The 21181-nt window shown below is 39.9% G+C and overlaps 1 protein-coding gene across 1 annotated transcript; it reads left to right on the forward strand.

Annotated features, from left to right (window-relative positions):
- Positions 1 to 441: 441 nt before the first annotated feature.
- On the forward strand, positions 442 to 13957 carry LOC121379550. The gene is made up of 7 exons (XM_041508194.1): positions 442 to 835; positions 1560 to 1766; positions 4939 to 5139; positions 9635 to 9688; positions 9910 to 10076; positions 11065 to 11273; positions 13876 to 13957. The coding sequence occupies exons 1-7, from the start codon at positions 442 to 444 to the stop codon at positions 13955 to 13957; spliced, it is 1314 nt and encodes a 437-aa protein (XP_041364128.1).
- Positions 13958 to 21181: the final 7224 nt, after the last annotated feature.

The raw sequence follows: 21181 nt of genomic DNA on the forward strand, positions 1-21181 counted from the left end.
TAATTAGATTGGTAAGTATCCAACATGATCTACTTTGGTATTTTGCGTCTGCTGTTATTCAGAGTTTCAGCAGATAATCGATTATTTCGTAAACACAAAAAAGAAGATAATTAGTCGGCAGGGTCTGTAGAACGATAATTGATTGCACACGTGTGATATCAACAAACACAGCAACAACGTTAACTGCATAAGCTAACATTGTTCTGTTTAACCTGCAGTGTCCAAGAAGAGGTTACCGTTATGCAAAAGTTCCTGAACCTAATAAGGATTATGAACTGCAGCAGTTTGATTCTTATAAAGATCATCCAAGGGCAACTAATTGCACCGTACAACTAATTGCACCGTACAACTAATTGCACCGTACAACGCAACAGGTCTCAGAGAAATAATTTTAAGGGCGCAAGCACTGCGCCAGTCTCAAAGAAAAAACAGTACAATACAATGAATGGTCTAAAAATCACGTGCTACATCGGTGACGTTACCAGAGCTGAGGCAGAAGGAATTGTGATTGGAGAAGGGCGTAGCATGACGAAACTCAGCATGGTGACGAAGGCTCTCTGCGCGAATGCTAAGATCAAGTATAATGATTTGCGTGACAGTGTCAACATTGAGTATGGCACATTGCATCTGAAGGATGGAAGCGTGTATTCTATTCATGCAGACAGCAGGTGGCCGCAGCTACGGTTCCGAACTATACTCATGGCGGTAGTGTCGAAGTGCAACAAAGGGGATGAAAAAAACTGGAAGAGACAGATGAAAGATCTGCACACAAATATATTATATGAAGCGGACAAGGCACGTTTAAGATCTCTCGCCATACCTCTCCTGGGATCAGGTAAATGTTTGAATCTTATATTTCTCTCTTTAACGACAATGTTTGTATCTCCGTTAAAAAACCAAGCAATCCTTTTTATTTAAGGATACCGCCAGTATATTAATTGAACGTGTTTATTAACATTATTTCGTTTTAAATTCAAGTACGGTTTTTTGCATGTTTTCGTTTTCATGAACAATCCTTTTTTTGAGTATCCTTTCCCTTCATATAAAACTTCGTCTGGAAAACAATACACCCTCCTCCATACTTAAAATTTCAACGTGTATCTTCGCTAAAACGTATTCGTACGAAACGGGGGGGGGGGGGGGGCGGGGGGGGGCAGGGGGGGGGGGTCAACTGCCCATCCAGGTCCGGAGCAAATCCTCAAATTCGAGCAAACAAAATAGAGATATTCGGGCAAAATTAGCTTACCTGAGACCTTTTCATCATGGATTTCCATTATTCTAACCGCAGAATTAGCTGTAATCCATGTAAAAATGCGTAGTGATTCGTTTGTAACCATATGTCGCCGTTTGGCAGTAATGCTAATATGAATAAAAGTTGTTATCCAGATTCGGGCATTTTCTTTTAATTCGGGCAAAAATCAGCTTGCCCCCCTCTCACCTACAAAAATGGAGCCCGTACGCCCATGTTGAACACCTCAATGCGTTTAATCACAGGAGAGATGTAAAATGTCTACCTACATATTACTACTGATATAGCTTTTTGATTTTGTTGTTTACAGGAAGAGCAGGAGCTTCCATCGACGATGCTGCTGATTCATTAGTACAGTCACTCTCCCGATTTAAACCCAATTGTTTGAAACGCGTTCTGGTTGTGAGCCAGGTTCCTAATAACATAGTACAGCACTGCAAAGGGATGTTTTTAGAAGAGTTTGGTGACAGCACAATGGTATTGCAGCAGAACAGATCCTCGGGCAGAGACGTTCATGGTAATCAGCGTATAAACGTAGAGGCACAGACACTTGATCGTAATGTAACTTGGGAGGCGTCGGCGGGCCACTTGGAATAATACTCCTACACAACTGGTGTAACCACGACGTTTAATATCCCAGTTGTGGGTTACTGGTGGGGAAAACCCAATCGGAAAATAGGTCCACCGAGGGGAAACCCCAATTAGAGAATGTGTCCACCAAGAGGGTTCGATCAGCTCAGTTGGTAGAGCACCGGACTCTCGTTTTGAGAGTATGTGGTTCGAATCCCCTCAGTGGAGGTTGATTTTTCTGATACATTTGGAGCCGACGTAGGGGACTGGGTGTGTTCTTAACACAAGAATACAATTATAACTCAGTTAGAACCCGTAACAGTTCAGCCGAGCTAGATCTCACACCTTATTAGAGAGGAAACCCGCTATAATATGTTCACAATCAACAACACACACGTACCCAAAGGCACCCGCGCATACATTTACCTGTAAAAACATGATACAAATTCAAAATAACATACCACACATATTCCACATTCACATACTAAACTCCAGTAAAAAGGCACTAATAAGTTTTAGTTGTTATTGATATCGCATGTGTGAGGTTGTTATATAACTCGCAATAGCCTTTATCCGTGTATACAGGTCAGGCCTGGTGCTTATAAAACTTTTATAGAATTCATACTCGAGACTCTAATAGAGTCTGAAACACTAATGCCATGACAACGCCATACAAATTGTATGCGTGTGACGTCATTAGAAATTGAGTCAGGGCCCATATTTTCGAAGCCATCTTAGCGTTACGAAATCGTAAAACCGTCGTAGGTTGTGACGTCACTACAGCACACGCCATAGTGACGTCATAGCTTACGATGATTTTACGATTTCGTAGGCTAAGATAGCTTCGAAAATATGGGCCCTGGACTCTAAAACGTTTTACAAGCACGGGCCCTGGGGTTACTTATTGCCTTCCAGTTATAAAAAACCCATTTAAATATTGTAGTTTTTTTCTCATATATTTTCTACAGCCACAAATTTTACTACATGAATATGCACAGTTTACACACATCCACACACAAAACATACCGCACACAAAATAACATATGCTACATACACAACTTAGGGTAATAGGTTAACGAAGTAGGTTATTGCTTTATCCTGTGGTGATAAGGATGAGAAACTCCATTCGTTCTGCAATGGATAAAGCGGACAACGTACTTATTAACCAGGGGGCGGGACGAAGTAGTAAAACGCTCGCTTTATGTGCGGTCGGTGTGGGATCGATCTCCGTCGATGCACCCATTGGGCTATTTCTCGTTCCAGTCAGGATGTGGTATGTGCTATCCTGTCTGTAAGATGGTGCATATAAAAGATCCCTTGCTGCTAATGAAAAAACAACTGTTGCGGGTTTCCTCTCTAAGATGTCAAATTACCAAATGTTTGACATTCAATAGTCGATGATTAATAAATCAATGTGCTTTAGTGGTGTCGTTACACAAAATAAAGTTTTTTTTAGCAGCCATACCTCGTACTTCGTTAATGGAGAATACCTTTATCTCTCTATTCATTTTTGTACAGCGCTCGCCTGATGCGTGATCGATCTAGGATCGATTCCCGTCAGTGGGTCCATTGGGCTATTTCTCGTTCCAGCCAGTGCTCCATAACTGGTGTAACAAAGGCTGTGGTATGTACTATCCTGTCTGTGGGATGGTGCATATAAAAGACCCCTTGCTGCTAATCGAAAAGAGGGTTTCCTCCCTCAATATCTGTGTGGTCCATAACCATATGTCTGACGCCATATAACCGTAAATAAAATGTGTTGAGTGCGTCATTAAATAAAACATTTCTTTCCTTCCTTCCTATTAATTTGTGATTTAGGAGATGATCTATATCTACATTTTTTTTTTAAATCCCACTGCCCCCTTTCCTTTCTTTCCCTTGAATTCCATCTTAATTCTTCCCGATCTGGCAGCTCCTACTATCTTTCAACTTCTTTCGCTCTCCACATCCCAGTCCTCGTCTCTACAACCATGACAGGTGCTTGTCTCTTGTGGCCAACCACGCCACACACCTGCCATTTCCCATCAGCTAAAATATATACACATTTTTATATACCGTGCCGATTATAGTCCTCTTTGAATTTCATTTTAGCACCTTCAACATTAACAGCTAACACACCATCTGACTGTAAAGGCAGCAGACCAGTGGACATGCACGTATTTCAAAATGGCCTTAAGTTTAAGGTGCATCTGATGAACATTTTCGAGGTTAATGCACAAGTGATAGTAACTGAAGAAGGTTCACACTTGAATGATATGAGTCTTGTCACACAGACGTTGTATAAACAACAAGGCTTGGAGCATAACGAGTGGAGAGAGAAACTTTTGAGTAAATACGAAACTCTGAAGGTTGGACAAGTGTACGTGATGAGGATGCATACAGAATTACCTTTCATATATTCATTCATCGCAATTATGTCTCAATATCTTGCCAAAAATTAAGTGAGGTGGAAGAAGGAAATGACAGAGATCTATTCAAATATTGTCAGAAAGGCAGATGAAATGAGAACCAGAGCCGTTGTCATGCCTTTGCTTGGAAGTGGTGAGTGTCTATTTTGTTTCATTATTATTGCCCGTTATAGTGTTCCCAGCTCCATCCACACACATTCGGTTTTGAAAGGCTCGAGTATTTCTGTCGGTTTTATATGATGTATGCAAACCAACTGCTCATATTTCGAGACCCATTCCCTTAATTGAAGAAAAGCAATGCAGTAGTGCAATTGTTTAGGAAACAACACTCAATACACATGCCCATATAGGTTATAAATCAGTATGACTCTGGACACTTCATCATGCTTAATGGTGCGATTCACACACGATATAGTATAATTTTGTATTACTAATTATTCAAAACTGAAAGCCTGCAACTGGTATGCCAAAAGCGATGGCATGTGCCGTCGTGTGTGTAAAAAGGTACATTAGTAAATATTGAAAAAAAGCAGCCTATGCGACTAACGTATTTCTTCTTCAACAGTTTACAAATTGACTCAGATTTTTAAAATTGGAATCCAAGATCTCATGATTCTATGCTCTTTTTTAAACTCAGTCTACAGATACAATTTATAAAATTAATAAAAGTAATATGACTTTCATATGTGATGAATAACATTCGTGTTCCAGTTCAATCAACAGGCAGAGCAGGTGCTCCAGTCGAGTTGGCGATAGACGTTTTACTTAACTCGATGTCGACAGAACCCAGAGATTACTTCGAGGAAGTTCACTTGGCTGTTACGGACGAAACGATTTACGACAAGGTTGTGAAGGAATGTCAGAAGCTAAATTCTAAACCAGCAACAGAGTCGAATGATGCCTGGATTTCCAGTAAGTAATCGTATTTAATAAGGAATATACAAATACAAACTCTACGTCAGCATCAGAGTCGAAGGAGGCCTGGGTTTCCAGTAAGTAACCATATTTAATAAGGAATATACGAATACAAACTCTACGTCAGCATCAGAGCCGAAGAAGGTCTGGGTTTCCAGTAAGTAACCATATTTAATGAGGAATATACGAATACAAGCTCAACGCCAGCATCAGAGCCGAAGGAGGCCTGGGTTTCCAGTAAGTAACCATATTTAATGAGGAATATACGAATACAAGCTCAACGCCAGCATCAGAGCCGAAGGAGGTCTGGGTTTCCAGTAAGTAACCATATTTAATGAGGAATATACGAATACAAGCTCAACGCCAGCATCAGAGCCGAAGGAGGTCTGGGTTTCCAGTAAGTAACCATGTTTAATGAGGAATATACGAATACAAACTCAACGCCAGCATCAGAGCCGAAGGAGGGCTGAGTTTCCAGTAAGTAACCATATTTAATAAGGAATATACGAATACAAACTCAACGCCAGCATCAGAGCCAAAGGAGGTCTGGGTTTTCAGTAAGTAACCATATTCAATAGGAATATATGAATACAAACTCTACGCCAGCATCAGAGCCGAATGAGGTCTGAGTTTTCAATAAGTAACCATATGTAATAAGGAATATACGAATACAAACTCAACGCCAGCATCAGAGCCAAAGGAGGCCTGGGTTTCCAGTAAGTAACCATATTTATTAAGGAATATACGAATACAAACTCTACGCCAGCCTCAGAGCCGAATGAGGTCTGGTTTTTCAGTAAGTAACCATATTTATTAAGGAATATACGAATACAAACTCAACGTCGGCATCAGAGCCGAAGGAGGCCTGGGTTTCCAGTAAGTAACCATATTTAATAAGGAATATACGAATACAAACTCAACGCCAGCATCAGAGCCGAAGGAGACCTGGGTTTCCAATAAGTGAACATATTTATTAAGGAATATACGAATACAAACTCAACGCCAGCATCAGAGCCGAAGGAGGCCTGGGTTTCCAGTAAGTAAACATATTTATTAAGGAATATACGAATACAAACTCAACGCCAGCATCAGAGCCGAAGGAGGCCTGGGTTTCCAGTAAGTAAACATATTTATTAAGGAATATACGAATACAAACTCAACGCCAGCATCAGAGCCGAAGGAGGCCTGGGTTTCCAGTAAGTAAACATATTTAATATGGAATATACGAATACAAACTCAACGCCAGCATCAGAGCCGAAGGAGGCTTGTGTTTTCACTAAGTAAACATATTTATTAGAATCCTTCTAGTCCATACAGACTGTCTGTCAATCCGTCTGTCTGTTCGTCTGTCCCAAATATAGTTTTCCAATATTTTCACAATGCCTCAAGATATTGAGATAAGCTTTATTTTGCAGTTTCAGATTAATTTTGACTTTCAATACGATTTGCCCATTTTGGACAAAATTATGGCCCTTGAAATTAGGAAATACGAAGGTTCTTGGGCGCGGTAGAGGACATTATCACAAATACTGTTTTAGCAGTACTATAAGAATTCTGGATAAATTTGAATTATAGCCTTTTCGCTCTATAAACCAATGTACTACTGAAACGTAAATCGAAAACGCCTATTCTAGAAGAGAGTACAATTAATGCAAACACAAGAATGAGAGAGACAGAGAGACAGAGAGAGAGAGAGACAGAGACAGACATATACAGACAGACTGTGTGTGACAGACAGATGGACATTGCGGGTCCTTTTGCACTTTTCATTTGGTGTGTTACTGTCAGTACCATACAGAGCCCGCATGTGTTTTTGAAAGGGGAGGGCACTGTCAGTGAGATGGCTCGAGGGATAGAAATTTGATGACTTGAAGGGTCCGAATCTTTTAGTGGGAGTTCGGGGGCATGCTCCACATTTTGAGTTTCAAGTGTTCAAATATGGCACGCCGTGGTATGTGATTTTGTGTCTGTGTGAAAATGTATATAAAAGATCCCTTAATGGAAAAATGTAGCGGGTTTCCTCTGATGACCAAGAGTCAGAAATACCAAATGTTTGACATCCAATTGTGCTCTAGTGGTGTCGTTAAACAAAACAAACATTTTGTTTCATTGCCAATGCACAATGCTAATTAAAAGTACTTCTTCCTCAAAGGGGCGGGACGTAGCCCAATGGTAAAGCGTTCGCTTGATGCGCGATCGGTCTAGGATCGATCCCCGTCGGCAGGCAAATTGTCGTGGTGCACTGGCTGGAACGAGAAATAGTCCAATGGGCCCACCGACAGGGATCGATCTCAGACCAACCGCGCATTGAGCGAATGCTTCACCACTGGGCTACGCCCTGCCCTCTGTTGTGATAGAGTCTAGCTCGAGTGTCCTCTGTCGTGTTTCTATTATATGTGAGAATAACGTTAGAGATGACTGTGTGTAATACTTCAAGCTAGATGTAGTCTTGGGGGTATGAGCCCTGACCGTCTGTCGGCTGCTTTTACACAGAAAGGAGAGCTGATCTTAACCATATATATGGTTTCAACTCCCAATGTAGGAGACCTGCCACTTTATAACGTGCACCACTTTATAACGTGCACCACTTTTATAGCGTGTATCAGTACAGGCGCAAAAACCCTTTCTGTGGCATCCGTAAACAAAGGAATGTTTGAAGGCACACACGGATGTGCAAATGATAATGTATATACTACTCAAAAGAATTTAAGGGTCAAAAATTTATAACCAAATAAGTTTCAGAGTGTATTAGATTGATGATGTAAACTACACCAAAAATTTAATTTATTGTTCCATATTTACAAAAAAACACAAATAAACGTCACTGTATACAAGAAAGTCACATGACATGCTGTCAAAGTTGAAGGTTGTCAAACATGGATTTTACACATTAGAACATTCGTTTAATAGTGTGTGAATCCACCCCTGGCGCGAATACACTCGACACATCGTTGCCTCATGCTGTTGATCAGACGTCTGAAGAACTCTTGGGGAATGGCCTGCCACTCTGCCATAAGAAGTTGACCCAGGTCATGAAGGTTGGCCGGAGGGGCATGGTTATCCCGAACTCTCCTGCCTAATTCGTACCAGGCGTGCTCTATTGGGGCCAATTCAGGCGAATATGCTGGCCAATCCATCCTGGCGATACCTTGTTGTCTGAGAAAGTCCGTTACCACCCTGGCGCGGTGGGGTCTGGCATTGTCATCCTGCAGAACTGCCCCGCCGCCAATCTGCTGAAGGCCTGGGAGAACCAACGGCCGGACAATCTCATTCAGATAGCGGATTCCATTCAGATTGCCATCCACCACATAGAGGGGGTCCTGTGGTGGATAGAGATGCCGCCCCACACCATGACGCTGCCACCACCGAACCGGTAACGTTGTCTAACGTTAACGTCAGCGAAGCGCTCCCCAGGACGTCTATAGACACGAACCCGACCGTCGTTGAACTGGAGACTAAACCTGGACTCATCAGTGAACATCACTCGACCCCACTGAACACGTTGCCACCGCAGATGAAGTGTGCACCAGTGAAGTCTGGCCGTTCTGTGACGTGGTAGGAGTGGTGGTCGAACAGCCTGGCGATGGCAGCGTAGATTATTGGCTCTCAGACGATTGTGTATGGTTTGATCAGACACTCGAGTTCCAGTCGCAGTCCGCAGATTGTCACGTAATCAGCGTGCAGTGGTTGTGCGTTGACGTAGAGCCATATTGGTGATGCAGTGGTCCTCTCTATTTGTAGTGCTTCGGGGTCTTCCCGAACGTGGACGATTTCGAACAGAATTCGTTGCTTGGTACCGTTGCCACAGTCGGCCAACGACACTCTGACTGACACCAAGTCTCAGAGCAACATTTCTTTGCGTATTGCCATCCTGAAGCCAAGCAACAGCCCTTCCTCGATCTTCGATAGTCAGTTGACGTCGTACCATTGTCGAATTTGGAGTGTGCACCGTACACGAACGCAAGCTCCAATTATACGGAAATTCAGCATTGGGAACATGGAATACACATGCAAAGCGTACAAATGAAGCGCTTTGTGAAAAAGCAAGTTATGGACACTTAGCAGACCTTTCGCTTTCGCCCTAATTTACGTGCAAATGTAAGCATGTTTTCGCCATTAGAACTAGTCGACAGTGTCAATGACAGTGGATTTTAATTCATTTATGGGTTGCTTAGACCCACTTTCGTCAAAATGGAACAATACCATGCGTGACATTATGGTCTAGCTAATATAATTGACATTCAGAAAATAATGTCGAAAATATCGTCTGACCCTTAAATTCTTTTGAGTAGTATATATATAGTGCAGCAAACGACTGTAAGTATTTTACAAACATATTGCTTAAATTATTTTAAAGTGCTCTAAAAAAAAACAATGAAGTTGGAGAGTTTACAGCTGTCATTACAAGTTTCCTCGTCAGAAGGTATCTTGATTATTATATTATGGTAACAGCATCCAGGATTGTTACCTTTTTATTGTTCAATTTCTGCAGGTAGCAGAGTCTCAGGCTTCGTTGCAGGATTCCAACAACCTCAGCAAGTCGACGGTGAGCATTTAACACTCACTAGCTCTGAAAATCAAAATACAAAAGATGCTGCCACGACAGAAAACGAAACCAGTTTTTGTGATATTTCAAAGCGTGGAGAAAAAGCAGTTGGTAATGAAGAAATCACAGGCGATATTTGTGTTATCTGCATAGACAGCATCAGTAAACCCAAAAGACTCAGCAAATGTGGACACGTGTTTTGTTGTGGTTGCATTTTGAAGTCTTCAAGCCAGTGTGTCCCATCTGCAACGCCATATATGGAGTGATTATTGGTAATCAACCACCAGGTGACATGACGTTCAACCGTGACCTGGTCCACAGTCTTCCTGGACATCCTCACTGTGGAACCATTTGCATCACCTATCAGTTTGATGGTGGAACGCAAGGTGTAAGTAATCCCTGATTAAACATATCTGTCGTTTTCTCAATTATTATTTCACAACAAAAGCATTTTCGGAGGGTGGGAGTGGGGGTGGGGATTGGGATTGGGAAAGATGAATTCTGCGCCTACCAAAAACTCCTCCAAAGGTTTTCTTTAAGGGTTTTTTCAGGATTTTTGTTGTTGTTTGTTGTGTTTATTTGTTTTTGTTGTTGTTTGTTGTTGTTGTTGTTGGTTGTTGTTCTTGTGTGATTTTAATTTATTCTCCAGACTTTCTTACCATTTGTAACACCTGACAGGGGGCGGAACGTAGCCCAGTGGTAAAGGGCTCGCCTGATGCGCGGTCGGTCTGGGATCGATCCCCGTTGGTGGGCACATTGGGCTGAATCTCGTTCCAGCCAGTGCACCACGACGGGTATATCAAACGCCGTGGTATGAGCTATCCTGTGAGTGGGATAGTTCATATAAACTATCCCTTGCTACTAGGAAATGTTTTATTTAACGACGCACACAACACATTTTATTTACGGTTATATGGCGTCGGACATATGGTTACGCACCACACAGACATTGAGAGAGGAAACCCGCTGTCGCTACTTCATGGGCTACTCTTTTTCGATTAGCAGCAAGGGATTTTTATATGCACCATCCCACAGACAGGATAGCACATTATGCACATACCACGATCTTTGATATACCAGTCGTGGTGCATTGGCTAGAACGAGAAATAGACCAATGGGTCCACCGATGGGGATCGATCCTAGACGAAAGCGCATTAAACGAGCGCTTTACCACTAGGCTACGTCCCGTCCCTATCACTTTTGGTACCATAATACAGCTTCTTCCGGTGTGTTGTTGTAGTTGTCCAGGTAATGTATCTCAGCTGCTGGAGATTTTTGCAGTCTTGGATGACATGTTCCGTCGTCGAAAATGTTAATGATTTTGTTGTTTAGAATTATTCAAACCTCTCAGTTCATTTCAGTTTTATTAATTTCAGCCCAAACATCCTAACCCAGGCAGTCTGTACACTGGAACGAAGCGTAAAGCTTATTTACCGGACTCGCCCGAGGGAAACAAAGTTCTTGGTCTGCTACAGATAGCGTTCGACCGCGGGGTGACCTTTGCGATCGGAACAACCGGAAGAGAAGACGCCATAACGTGGAATGACATTCATCACAAAACTCGTTGCGATGGTGGCGCAAGGGGGTAAGCCAATCACATGACGTTTTAATCAGCATCGATCAACTCAGAATCTTTCTAAACTTAAGAGTCTTGGCCAAGTTGAGGATTGTCAGTCTCATCGGAATAACATCTTACTGAGAACTATGACTTTAGGTCTCAGTCAGTAGACCTGATGAAAACCAATGTTATCGCATGTCATGGTGACGTTTCGTTCTTGGAACATATCAGTTTCTCCAGAAAAGTGAACATACAAAGGTTCATTTTCCTCTTATTCTTCTTTTTTTTAATTATTAAATGTCAGTTTGAAACTAACAATTAGGTTTTTTTAAATAATAATAATAATAAAATAATACAATCAGCACATTTTATAATGTTAATAAAAAATAATAGGACCTCCTTCGGCCCGCGTGGTTTATTGTTCAACAATCGACAGTGAACCGTATATTCTCCATTACTGAATAATTCAGTGTTTTAAGACTAAGAAATGCATTGGAGTAGGCCTATGTAAAAAAAAAAAAAAAAAAAAACCCACACCCAAAAACAACTCATATAACAATAAATAAATTTAGAAAACCCCCCACCCCAAAACCCAAAACTAAACAAAACAAAACAAAAGCAAAAAAGAGAGTCCTAATTTATGAAAAGAGCTCCGCCATTCTCCACAGCAGTGTCCCACGTAACTTGAAACAAAAAAGTTTTTTTTTTTCCTTCTAGACTGCCCAGCTCACATATCACCAATAGTTGGGCAGACATGTTACGAAATGTTTTCACACAGACAAGCAGAAATCTGGAAATCCTCTAAAAGTATTATCCCATCTAAAATATGTACAGAACGTGCCTTTAACTGTATACATGTTTTTATTTACATTTCCATATACATGTTTTAAATGGTGTCATGTTCTTTGTATTATTAATTTATTGAGAAATAAATATTGTACTGTCGAAAAAACAGGAAGTCAACAACTTTGCATCTATAACTGTTTGCAGACGTTATATAAATAATACCTTCGCCATGTTGTCTTTCTCAATACCACGAAAGAAAGAAACAGTTTTTCAAATGACAAGAAATTGTAAAAAAAGCTGATAATTAATTAATCAATGTGCTCTAGTGGTGCCATAAAACAAAAAGAAACTTTAGCTTTATAACTAGCTTTAGCTTTAAAAGGCATTCATAGCATCATCCAGTTACATTTTGAAGACTGATAATATAATTTGGTATATTATGTTTTAGGTGGAAACAAATGCTTGCAGAAGCATTCCAGATTATGTTGGGGTTTTTAAAACCGGTTCAGTATACAAAATACTATGAGGCCCTCGATAAGTGTCATAGATGTAGAACTGGGTTTTTTTTTTCCTTTACAATGACTATAATTAAAAGGAGTGTCTGTTTCACCTTAAAAAAATTAATTCTTAATTTGTTTTGTTTTGTATAACAACACCACTAGAGAACATTGGTTTCTTAATCATCAGCTATTGGGTGTCAAACATTTGGTAATTTTGACATAGGAATGAATGTTTAACGACACCCCAGCACGAAAAATACATCGGCTATTGGGTGTCAAACTATGGTAATGCAAAAAAATAAAGTGATGATCAACATCAATATAACAATTCAAGATTTAAATAAAAACAGTGTAAAGAACTGTGCAAAAATACAAATATCACAGATAGATACTGACTTTTACTCAAAATTTCAATTGTGCTGTATTGGCCATTCTCAAAGAGAATGTTACACCCCTACACCACGGTCAGGTTACAGCACGCGCAGGGGAGTCTTAGAGGGAACCCACTACATTTTCCCATAAGCAGCTAGGATCTTATAAATGAACCATCCCACAGACAGAATAGCATATACCAAGGCCTTTGATTTACCAGTTGTGGTGCACTGGTTGGAACGAAAAACTTCCCAGTTGGTTGACATGCCTTTCTCTCGACACAATGTAACCTTTGTTCTTGTATTGGATAATGAATCATAATTGTGATTTTAAGTCAAGTATAATTTGTTACAACCACACTTCAAGTAAGCTACTGGCCTCGGTGGCGCAGTGGTTAAGCCATCGGACTAGAGGCTGGTAGTTTCAGGGTTCACAGCCCGGTACTGGCTCCAACCCAGAGCGAGTTCTTAAGGGCTCAATGGGTAGGTGTAAGGCCACTACACCCTCTTCTCTCTCACTACAACTAACAACTGACCCACTGTCCTGGACAGACAGCCCAGATAGCTACGGTATGTGTGCCAAGGACAGCGTGCTTGAACCTTAATTGGATATAGGCATGAAAATAAGTTGAAATAAAATGAAATCAAGTAAGCTACTCTGTTTATCTTTTTGTGTCTGACAGGGTAGGGACATTTGTTTTCTATAAGGCAGCTCCAAGAATGCACCTTTAATGCTACACAAAACATAGCTAAATGGACGGGGGAAGTGGGGAGGGGGGTATGCACCGGATGACCCCCATGAACACCCCATCACACGCGACTGGCCTGCCTTTCTGTGTCATGTACGTCTATAATAAATATAGTAAGTTACAAATTCAGCTCGGTTTCTCAAACTTAGTAATATCCGGTAGTAAGAACATGATATGAATGGTCTGTTTTAAATGATTAGGTAATTTTGTTTCCTAATTTCAGATTTGGATATCCTGATGCAACATACTTGTCCCGCGTCACGGAAGAGTTGAAATGTAAAGGAATTACAGAAGACGATTTGTGAATGTGACGGGCATAGAGTTGTAGAAGAGTTGAAATGTAAAGGAATTACAGAAGACGATTTGTGAATGTGACGGGCATAGAGTTGTAGAAGAGTTGAAATGTAAAGGAATTACAGAAGACGATTTGTGAATGTGACGGGCATAGAGTTGTAAAAGAGTTGAAATGTAAAGGAATTACAGAAGACGATTTGTGAATGTGACACACTTAGGCTTGTAGAAGAGAACACTGTAAGTATGTGTTTGAACTGAATGGTGCAAAGGCCAACGTGTGTCAAAATCACGATATGTTATCTTTATAATACAACAATTGTTCTAATCTAAACTGTGTGCGTATGACAAATGTAGTATCAAATTATAAATACACGGATAAAACCGACGTACAGATATCAGTACTCTTTTGTATAATTCGGTGAATATCTTGTTTACATCACATAGATGATTACAACAGTTGGTAGGTCATCCTGATCTTCCAACCACTTAAAAATTATTTAGTGAAGATGTCTACAGGGGCACCTCATGTGGCTCGATGAAAGTAGCATACTAGAAACGGTGACAGGGGCATATGTTGTTCGGGCTGTGTGTATGTGTGTGTGTACGCGCGCGCGGGTGTGTGCGCGGGTGTGTGTGTGAGAGAGAGAGAATGGAGAAGAGAGGAAGGGAGAAGAGAGGGATGGAGAGAGAAAGAGGTAAGGGAGGGGGCAGAGAGAGAGAGAGAGAATGGAGAAGAGAGGGAGGGAGAGAGAAAGAGGGAAGAGAGGGGGCAGAGAGAGAGAGAGAGAATGGAGAAGAGAGGGAGAGAGAAAGAGTGAAGGGAGGGGGCAGAGAGAGAGAGAGAGAGAGAGAGAGAGAGAGAGAGAGAGAGAGAGAGAGAGAGAGAGAGAGAGAGAGAGAGAGTAAACCCACTGCTGCCACAACTTAGGCCACTCATACCGACAAAGCAGCAAAGAAATCTTTTATATAATTTATAATATAACTGCCTGAGATCGAGGACGCACCCAGAGCGAGTTTTAACAACCCAATGGATAGGTGTAAGACCACTGCACCCTCTTCTTTCTCGCTAACCACTAACAACTAACCACTAACCCACTGTCCTGGACAGACAGCTCAGATAGCTGAGGCATGTGCCCAGGACAGCGTGATTTAACTTTAATTGAATATAAGTACGAAAATAAAATTGAAATAAAATAAAATAAAGTAAATTAATTTTGCAATGCGTTCAGATGGATAGGGTCCAGTTATTCAAAGCATAATTAAATTAACCAAGGCTTAGTCAAATATTTTCCCTTTTAATTATTTTTACACAAATACGAAATTAACTTTAGATTTGATTATGTGTTGATACCTTTGGTTGTCCAAAATAAAGTTTCAACATTATGCCTTCAATAATTATTTGTATTGATTCGGTCCTTGGTTTTAAAATTATAGGGGGCGGGACTAGCCCAGTGGTGAAGTGCTCGCTTAATGCGCGGTTGGTTTAGGATCGATTCCCGTCCGTGGCCCCATTGGGCTATTTCTCGTTCCAGCCAGCGCACCACAACTGGTGTAACAAAGGCCGTGGTATGTGATATCCTGTCTATGGGATGATGCATATAAAAGATCCCTTGCTGCTAATCGAAAAGAGTAGCCCATGAAGTGGCGACAGCGGGTTTCCTCTCTATATATGTGCGGTTCTTAACCATATGTCTGACGCCATATAACTGTAAATAAAATGTGTTGAGTGCAGGGCGACCAACTTTCCGGAATTTTTAACCCATATCCGGAATTCCGGAATTAATGCCAAATATCCAGAATTTTTTCCAAATTCGCTATCATTATTTTTTGGGGAAGCAACCATTTCTGAATGTATTTTAAATTTTCTATATTTTTAAATCCCAACTTTATTAAACAAGTTTATCATTCTGCATTCTACGTTGCAACCTGAACTTGTTATTATCGACTGTTTTGTGCTATTACTAAGACGTTTGTCTATTGGCTGTATTTGTCAACAGCCGACCAATGAAAATGTTTTTGACAATCGAGTAAACTGAAGCCATGTATAAAATTTGTCTTACTTGCTACAGTGCTGTCCGGTGTATCGGCGCACGTAAGCTTTCAAGGACTATTTTCTATGTGAACATTGTAAAATATTTAATAAAATGCGTCTCTCAGCAATGAAGAAGTGCATAATCTGAAATACACTACAAACTGTTTTATGTCTGTAGTAAATAAACATTTTAAAATGGTGCATAAATATAGGCACCCCCTTGTATCCAAAACGATTTGCATGTCCGGTGATTCGGCGCAGTAGATGTAGATCGTTTACCCCGCTATTTATAAACCGCCCATGATCTCACTTTTAGCCCATAAACGCTACACTATTGTCCCAGAATTATTTTAATACTTTTTTGTTTTGTCTTGTTAAACATATTACTATGAAAATGAACGATCACATATGACCCATCTCATGATCAGTTTCGGAATCGTTTTCTTGAGTGGCACAGTACTGCAGATGCATACATGTTCATTGTCATGCATGGCTAAGATGCCTACATGGATTTTATTTTTCTCGGGTAGATTGTGCACACACGTGGATCTTATTTCGCTTTTATTTTTTTATAACAATGTGACAATTGTGAACTGGAATGACTGTCATTTAAGGTGTAAAATTTTCGTTTTGTTTGCATTTGCCTGTGTTTTCTTTTTCGGTTTAAATAAAAAAATAACCGAACAAAAATAATTACATTTATACTGTTTACTATAATGTTTAAAATGCGGGAAAAGTGTTTTTAGACTGGTTTTAACATTCTTAATTAATATCAATACGGATGACCTACTTCGCGTTTATAAACACGAAAACAGGTGAATGATTTATTTTGAAATTATTATATAATTATTGATAATTATAAAAAAAAAAATTAATTGCACCCATAACAATAAACATGTTGATACTTGATTAACCATTGAAAAAGGAATTGAACTTTAATTCGTTAAAAACTCCGACAACATGACAACTTCCTGAGCATACTCAAGCAAAATACCAAGTGCGCCGATACACCGGACACGGTTGTATGTAGTTTATGTATTCACAGTAATTACTACGGGGCAGACATCGGTTCTATGGCGATGTATGCAACTTCGCCACGGTGTGTAAAAACCTGAACATAATATTATAACAGAACACTTGCGATCGTACGAAAACAAAAGAAATGGATCCATAATTCTCTTCTTAAATTCTTTTCGTATGCTTTCAAGTGCAACATTTCACTAAATAGTAAATACCATTTGGCTACCAGTAATATGTGACACATTCATGCCATTAATATTAATTAATTAATATACCTACCGATCTTGTTTTATTCAAGTAAGTAAAACTATACAAAATGTCAATTTTTACAAACCATTGTTAGATTTTGCCGTGAAAAGTGCAACGCTAATAGTAATGTAAGCGTAATGCAGAACGATAGCCAGTCTTAACGTGGGTACCAGACGTTTCATCCCCAATTCAGTTAACCACAAATTAGTTCGACCCCACTGATGAAATAGTGCAAATGTGGCAATGTACCTACATAAAAATAACATTGGTCCCAACTTTGTCACTTTATTACTAATCTGTTGGTGGGAGTGAAATTGTATTACACTATTTGCTAATAAAGTGGTGCTTTCAGGGTTTTTTGTGGTGATGTTTAGTCTGTGTGTGTGTGTGCGTGCGTGTGATAATGCTGTTAATTGCTGTACTAGGTATAGTAACTTTTATTTACACTGATGAATATATTTACTAGACAAGCCATAAAGTAGGGCTATACTTAAAAAGTACTAGTAAGTAGAAAAATTCTGCCACTTATATGGATTGATTTAAACTTTTATTATTGAACACATAACATTCCAATAAATAATAAAACAAATTTATTGTTATGTATCTCTTTGGTTGTTATTTTAAAAATATGTCAAATATGGCAATGTTTAAATTATTTTTTATATTTTTGAAAATGGCGTTTTCGCGTGCCTTAAACTATTGCTTTGAAAGGGGCGTTCGCGCGCTTAAAAATTAAAATATATGAACATTCCGGAAAAATATTTCCATTAGGTTGGTTGCCCTGTGAGTGCGTCGTTAAATAAAAACATTTCCTTTCTTCCTTCCTGATTCGGTCTTTGGTTTTAAACATTTCTGTTAACTACTGGTTTACGGTAACTAACGTTTGAACAACCAGTCCCAGCTTTTACGGATCTCCTTGGGAGTCCTCCAGCAGACAATGCACCTGATACTAATTCATAGACGTAAACATGACTTTGCCAGAATGTGTCTTCGACTCCGCCTTGTGCGGGGCGGGACGTAGTCCAGTGGTAAAGAGCTCGCTTGATGCGCGGTCGGTGTGGGATCGATCCCCGTCAGTGGGTCCATTGGGCTATTTCTTGTTCCACCCAGTGCACCATGATTGGTATATCAAAGGCCGTGATATGTGCTATCCTGTCTCTGGGATGGTGCATATAAAAGATCCCTTGCTGTTAATCGAAAAGAGTAGCCCATGGAGTGGCGACAGCAGGTTTCCTTTTTCAATATCTGTGTTGTCCTTAACCATGTCCGACGCCATATAACCGTAAATAAAGTGTGTTGAGTGTGTCGTTAAATAAAAAAACATTTCCTTCCTTCCGCCTTGTGCAGATGTGTGGTTTTATAGTGGGCCGTTATATAAAGACTGCAGTTTTAAACCTGCAGAAATCTCATCTTGAGCATGGTCATTTGTCAAACTGTTATGTTATGCTGACTAAACGTTTTGAAAAGAAAACTGGATGTTCAATCCACTGATGGCCTGCTCTGGACTCATCAGTGGCATACACAGAAGTTCGACCCATGGTGGACGTGCCTGAACCTTCGTGGTATATGGACACTTTGATAGAGTTGTCCTCCTCTTCCACTGATGGCAAGGGGCGGGATTTAGCCCAGTGGTACAGCGCTCGCTCGATGCGCGGTCGGTGTGGGATCGATCCCCGTCGGTGGGCCCATTGGGCCATTTCTCATTTCAGCCAGTGCACCACGACTGGTATATCAAAGATCCCTTGCTGCTAATCGAAAAGAGTAGCCCATGAAGTGGTGACAGCGGGTTTCCTCTCTCAATACCTGTGTGGTCCTTAAACCATATGTCCGACACCATATATCCGTACATAAAATGTGTTGAGTGCGTCGTTAAATAAAACATGTCTTTCTTTCCACTGATGGCAGTGGTTATCTTTCAACATAAAGCATTATATTTATAATATGACAATAGTTCACAAAGATTTGCATGTACAAGCTATAGGAACAAAGCATAAAAAACAATTTTCATATAGAAAAATATATTGATTTACAAACTTATGAGTATGACAAGTTTGACAAACGCTGCGGAAAGTTGTTCAATCTTTTGTTTGGTTTAAAATCGGGTGGGGGGGGGGGGGGATATAATTTTATTATTCTTTTTCTTTTTCTTCAAATAATACTTTTATGCTTTTTAAAAATGTAGTTTGGACCTGTAGCTATCTCATCTGTCACCATAAATGATCGTTTCTTCTTCTTTCTGTTGTATGTCTTCCTTCTTACCATCCCGCCTCCCCTCTCCCTCTCTCTCTCTCTCTCTCTCTCTCTCTCTCTCTCTCTCTCTCTCTCTCTCTCTCTCTCTCTCTCTCTTTCTCTCTCTCTGTCTCTCTCTCTCTCTCGCTCTCTCTCTCTTTCTCTTTTGCCCCCCTCCCCTCCGATCAAAGCCAATTAATGTCAATGAATTCATATACATGTACATGTGTTTTTTTTGTTTTTTTTAAGTGTTTTGTTTTATGAACCCAAATGTATATGAATATAAACCACCAACATGCAAAGCATCTCAATTTAAAAACATAAATAATAACAACCATAATAATAAAAATCGTCTATCCAGTTTTATTTCTCCTTAGAATGGTACAAATTAAGAATGTTATTCTTTATAGGATTGGTTAAACTAACGTAGTTCACGTTGTTTTGGGGTTTTCTTTTTCACCACTACAATTATCTAAAGAAAATTTTAAACTTCAAACATATGCGATGCACCTCACTTTCTCTATAGAGGAACACTTGAAATGTATGATTTTATGTTAAAGAAATTTCTGTTTCTACTTCATTCATAATAGGCCTACAACCTTACAACATGTACCGGTATTACCATTGTAAGACAATGATTCAAGGCTCCCTAACTTGACATTGTCTGTGTGATCTGGGGGTAATAATAATAAAATATAAAATTAAATTAAAAAATTAAAAACAAATAATAATAATAAAAAGAAAAATTCGGAGCTAACGCCCTATGACATCAGCACCGTGACCGCCATCTTTATGAGAAGCGTATATACGGCTTTATCGTTCAGATTTATCAAAGGTTTAAACTCAAAAGGGAAACTTATTTTATTACCCCCCAGTAAGTGTAATAATCTCCATTCGCAATTGTATCCATTACCCCACCTCAATATTTTTCAAAACTAATGATGCCCCCCCCCCCCCACACACACACAAACACACACACACACACACACCAACAACTGTACACTGTGTTAATTTAAGAAAAACAAAACAAAATAGTTCAATAATGCCTGAGCTTAAAATTTTTATTTATCACAAATCATCATTTACAAGTGTCTAATTCTACGATTCAGGTGCAAGGAAATCGCGTTTATGGTCAGATAAATTTAAAAATGTTCCGGACTTACTGTCCCAGCACACACTGGCACTCCGCACCCTTAGGCAAGGCCTTTTGCGCTTTGCATGCTACGTCAAAAAATTAAAAAAACAAATGGTTAGCACCCCCAACTTTTGAAACGCTCCTAAACCATAATCATCATGTAAGCATGACAACTATAAGTTCTGTTTATTTCTGTGTATACTCAAATAATATAAAATAGTCATAATATAAAAAAGAGCTTTAGTGAGGTAGAACATTCTAATCGACAATTTGTAAACCATGGCCCAAAACGTTTGAATTCGCCGGCGTCTTGTACAATTATATTAAAGTCTGGAAGACGACCGTGTTTCATTATCGTGCTTAAACATCTAAGGGAGACAATGTCATTTAAAAATATCAGTGCCCTGTACAATGAACTATGGCAGACGACAATATATCTAAATCAGTTATGTGACGGTACATGCTCTTAATTTCTTTTCGCCTGTGGCGATATTAATTGTTTTAGAGGGCCGTGTGCAGTTCCAAATGCACTTAGCCCAAGTGGGCACCTTGTTACATAATACCTTCGCG

The sequence above is a fragment of the Gigantopelta aegis genome, chromosome 8 (assembly GCF_016097555.1).
Source record: "Gigantopelta aegis isolate Gae_Host chromosome 8, Gae_host_genome, whole genome shotgun sequence".
In the NCBI taxonomy this organism is placed as follows: Eukaryota; Metazoa; Mollusca; class Gastropoda; order Neomphalida; family Peltospiridae; genus Gigantopelta; species Gigantopelta aegis.

Bases quoted from the DNA above. Each gene is read 5' to 3' on its own strand.
- LOC121379550 (XM_041508194.1), top strand. From the start codon at position 442: ATGAATGGTCTAAAAATCACGTGCTACATCGGTGACGTTACCAGAGCT. The intron at 10,077-11,064 runs GTAAGTAATCCC...TATTAATTTCAG, and splicing joins TTGATGGTGGAACGCAAGGT to CCCAAACATCCTAACCCAGG. The intron at 11,274-13,875 runs GTAAGCCAATCA...TCCTAATTTCAG, and splicing joins TGCGATGGTGGCGCAAGGGG to ATTTGGATATCCTGATGCAA.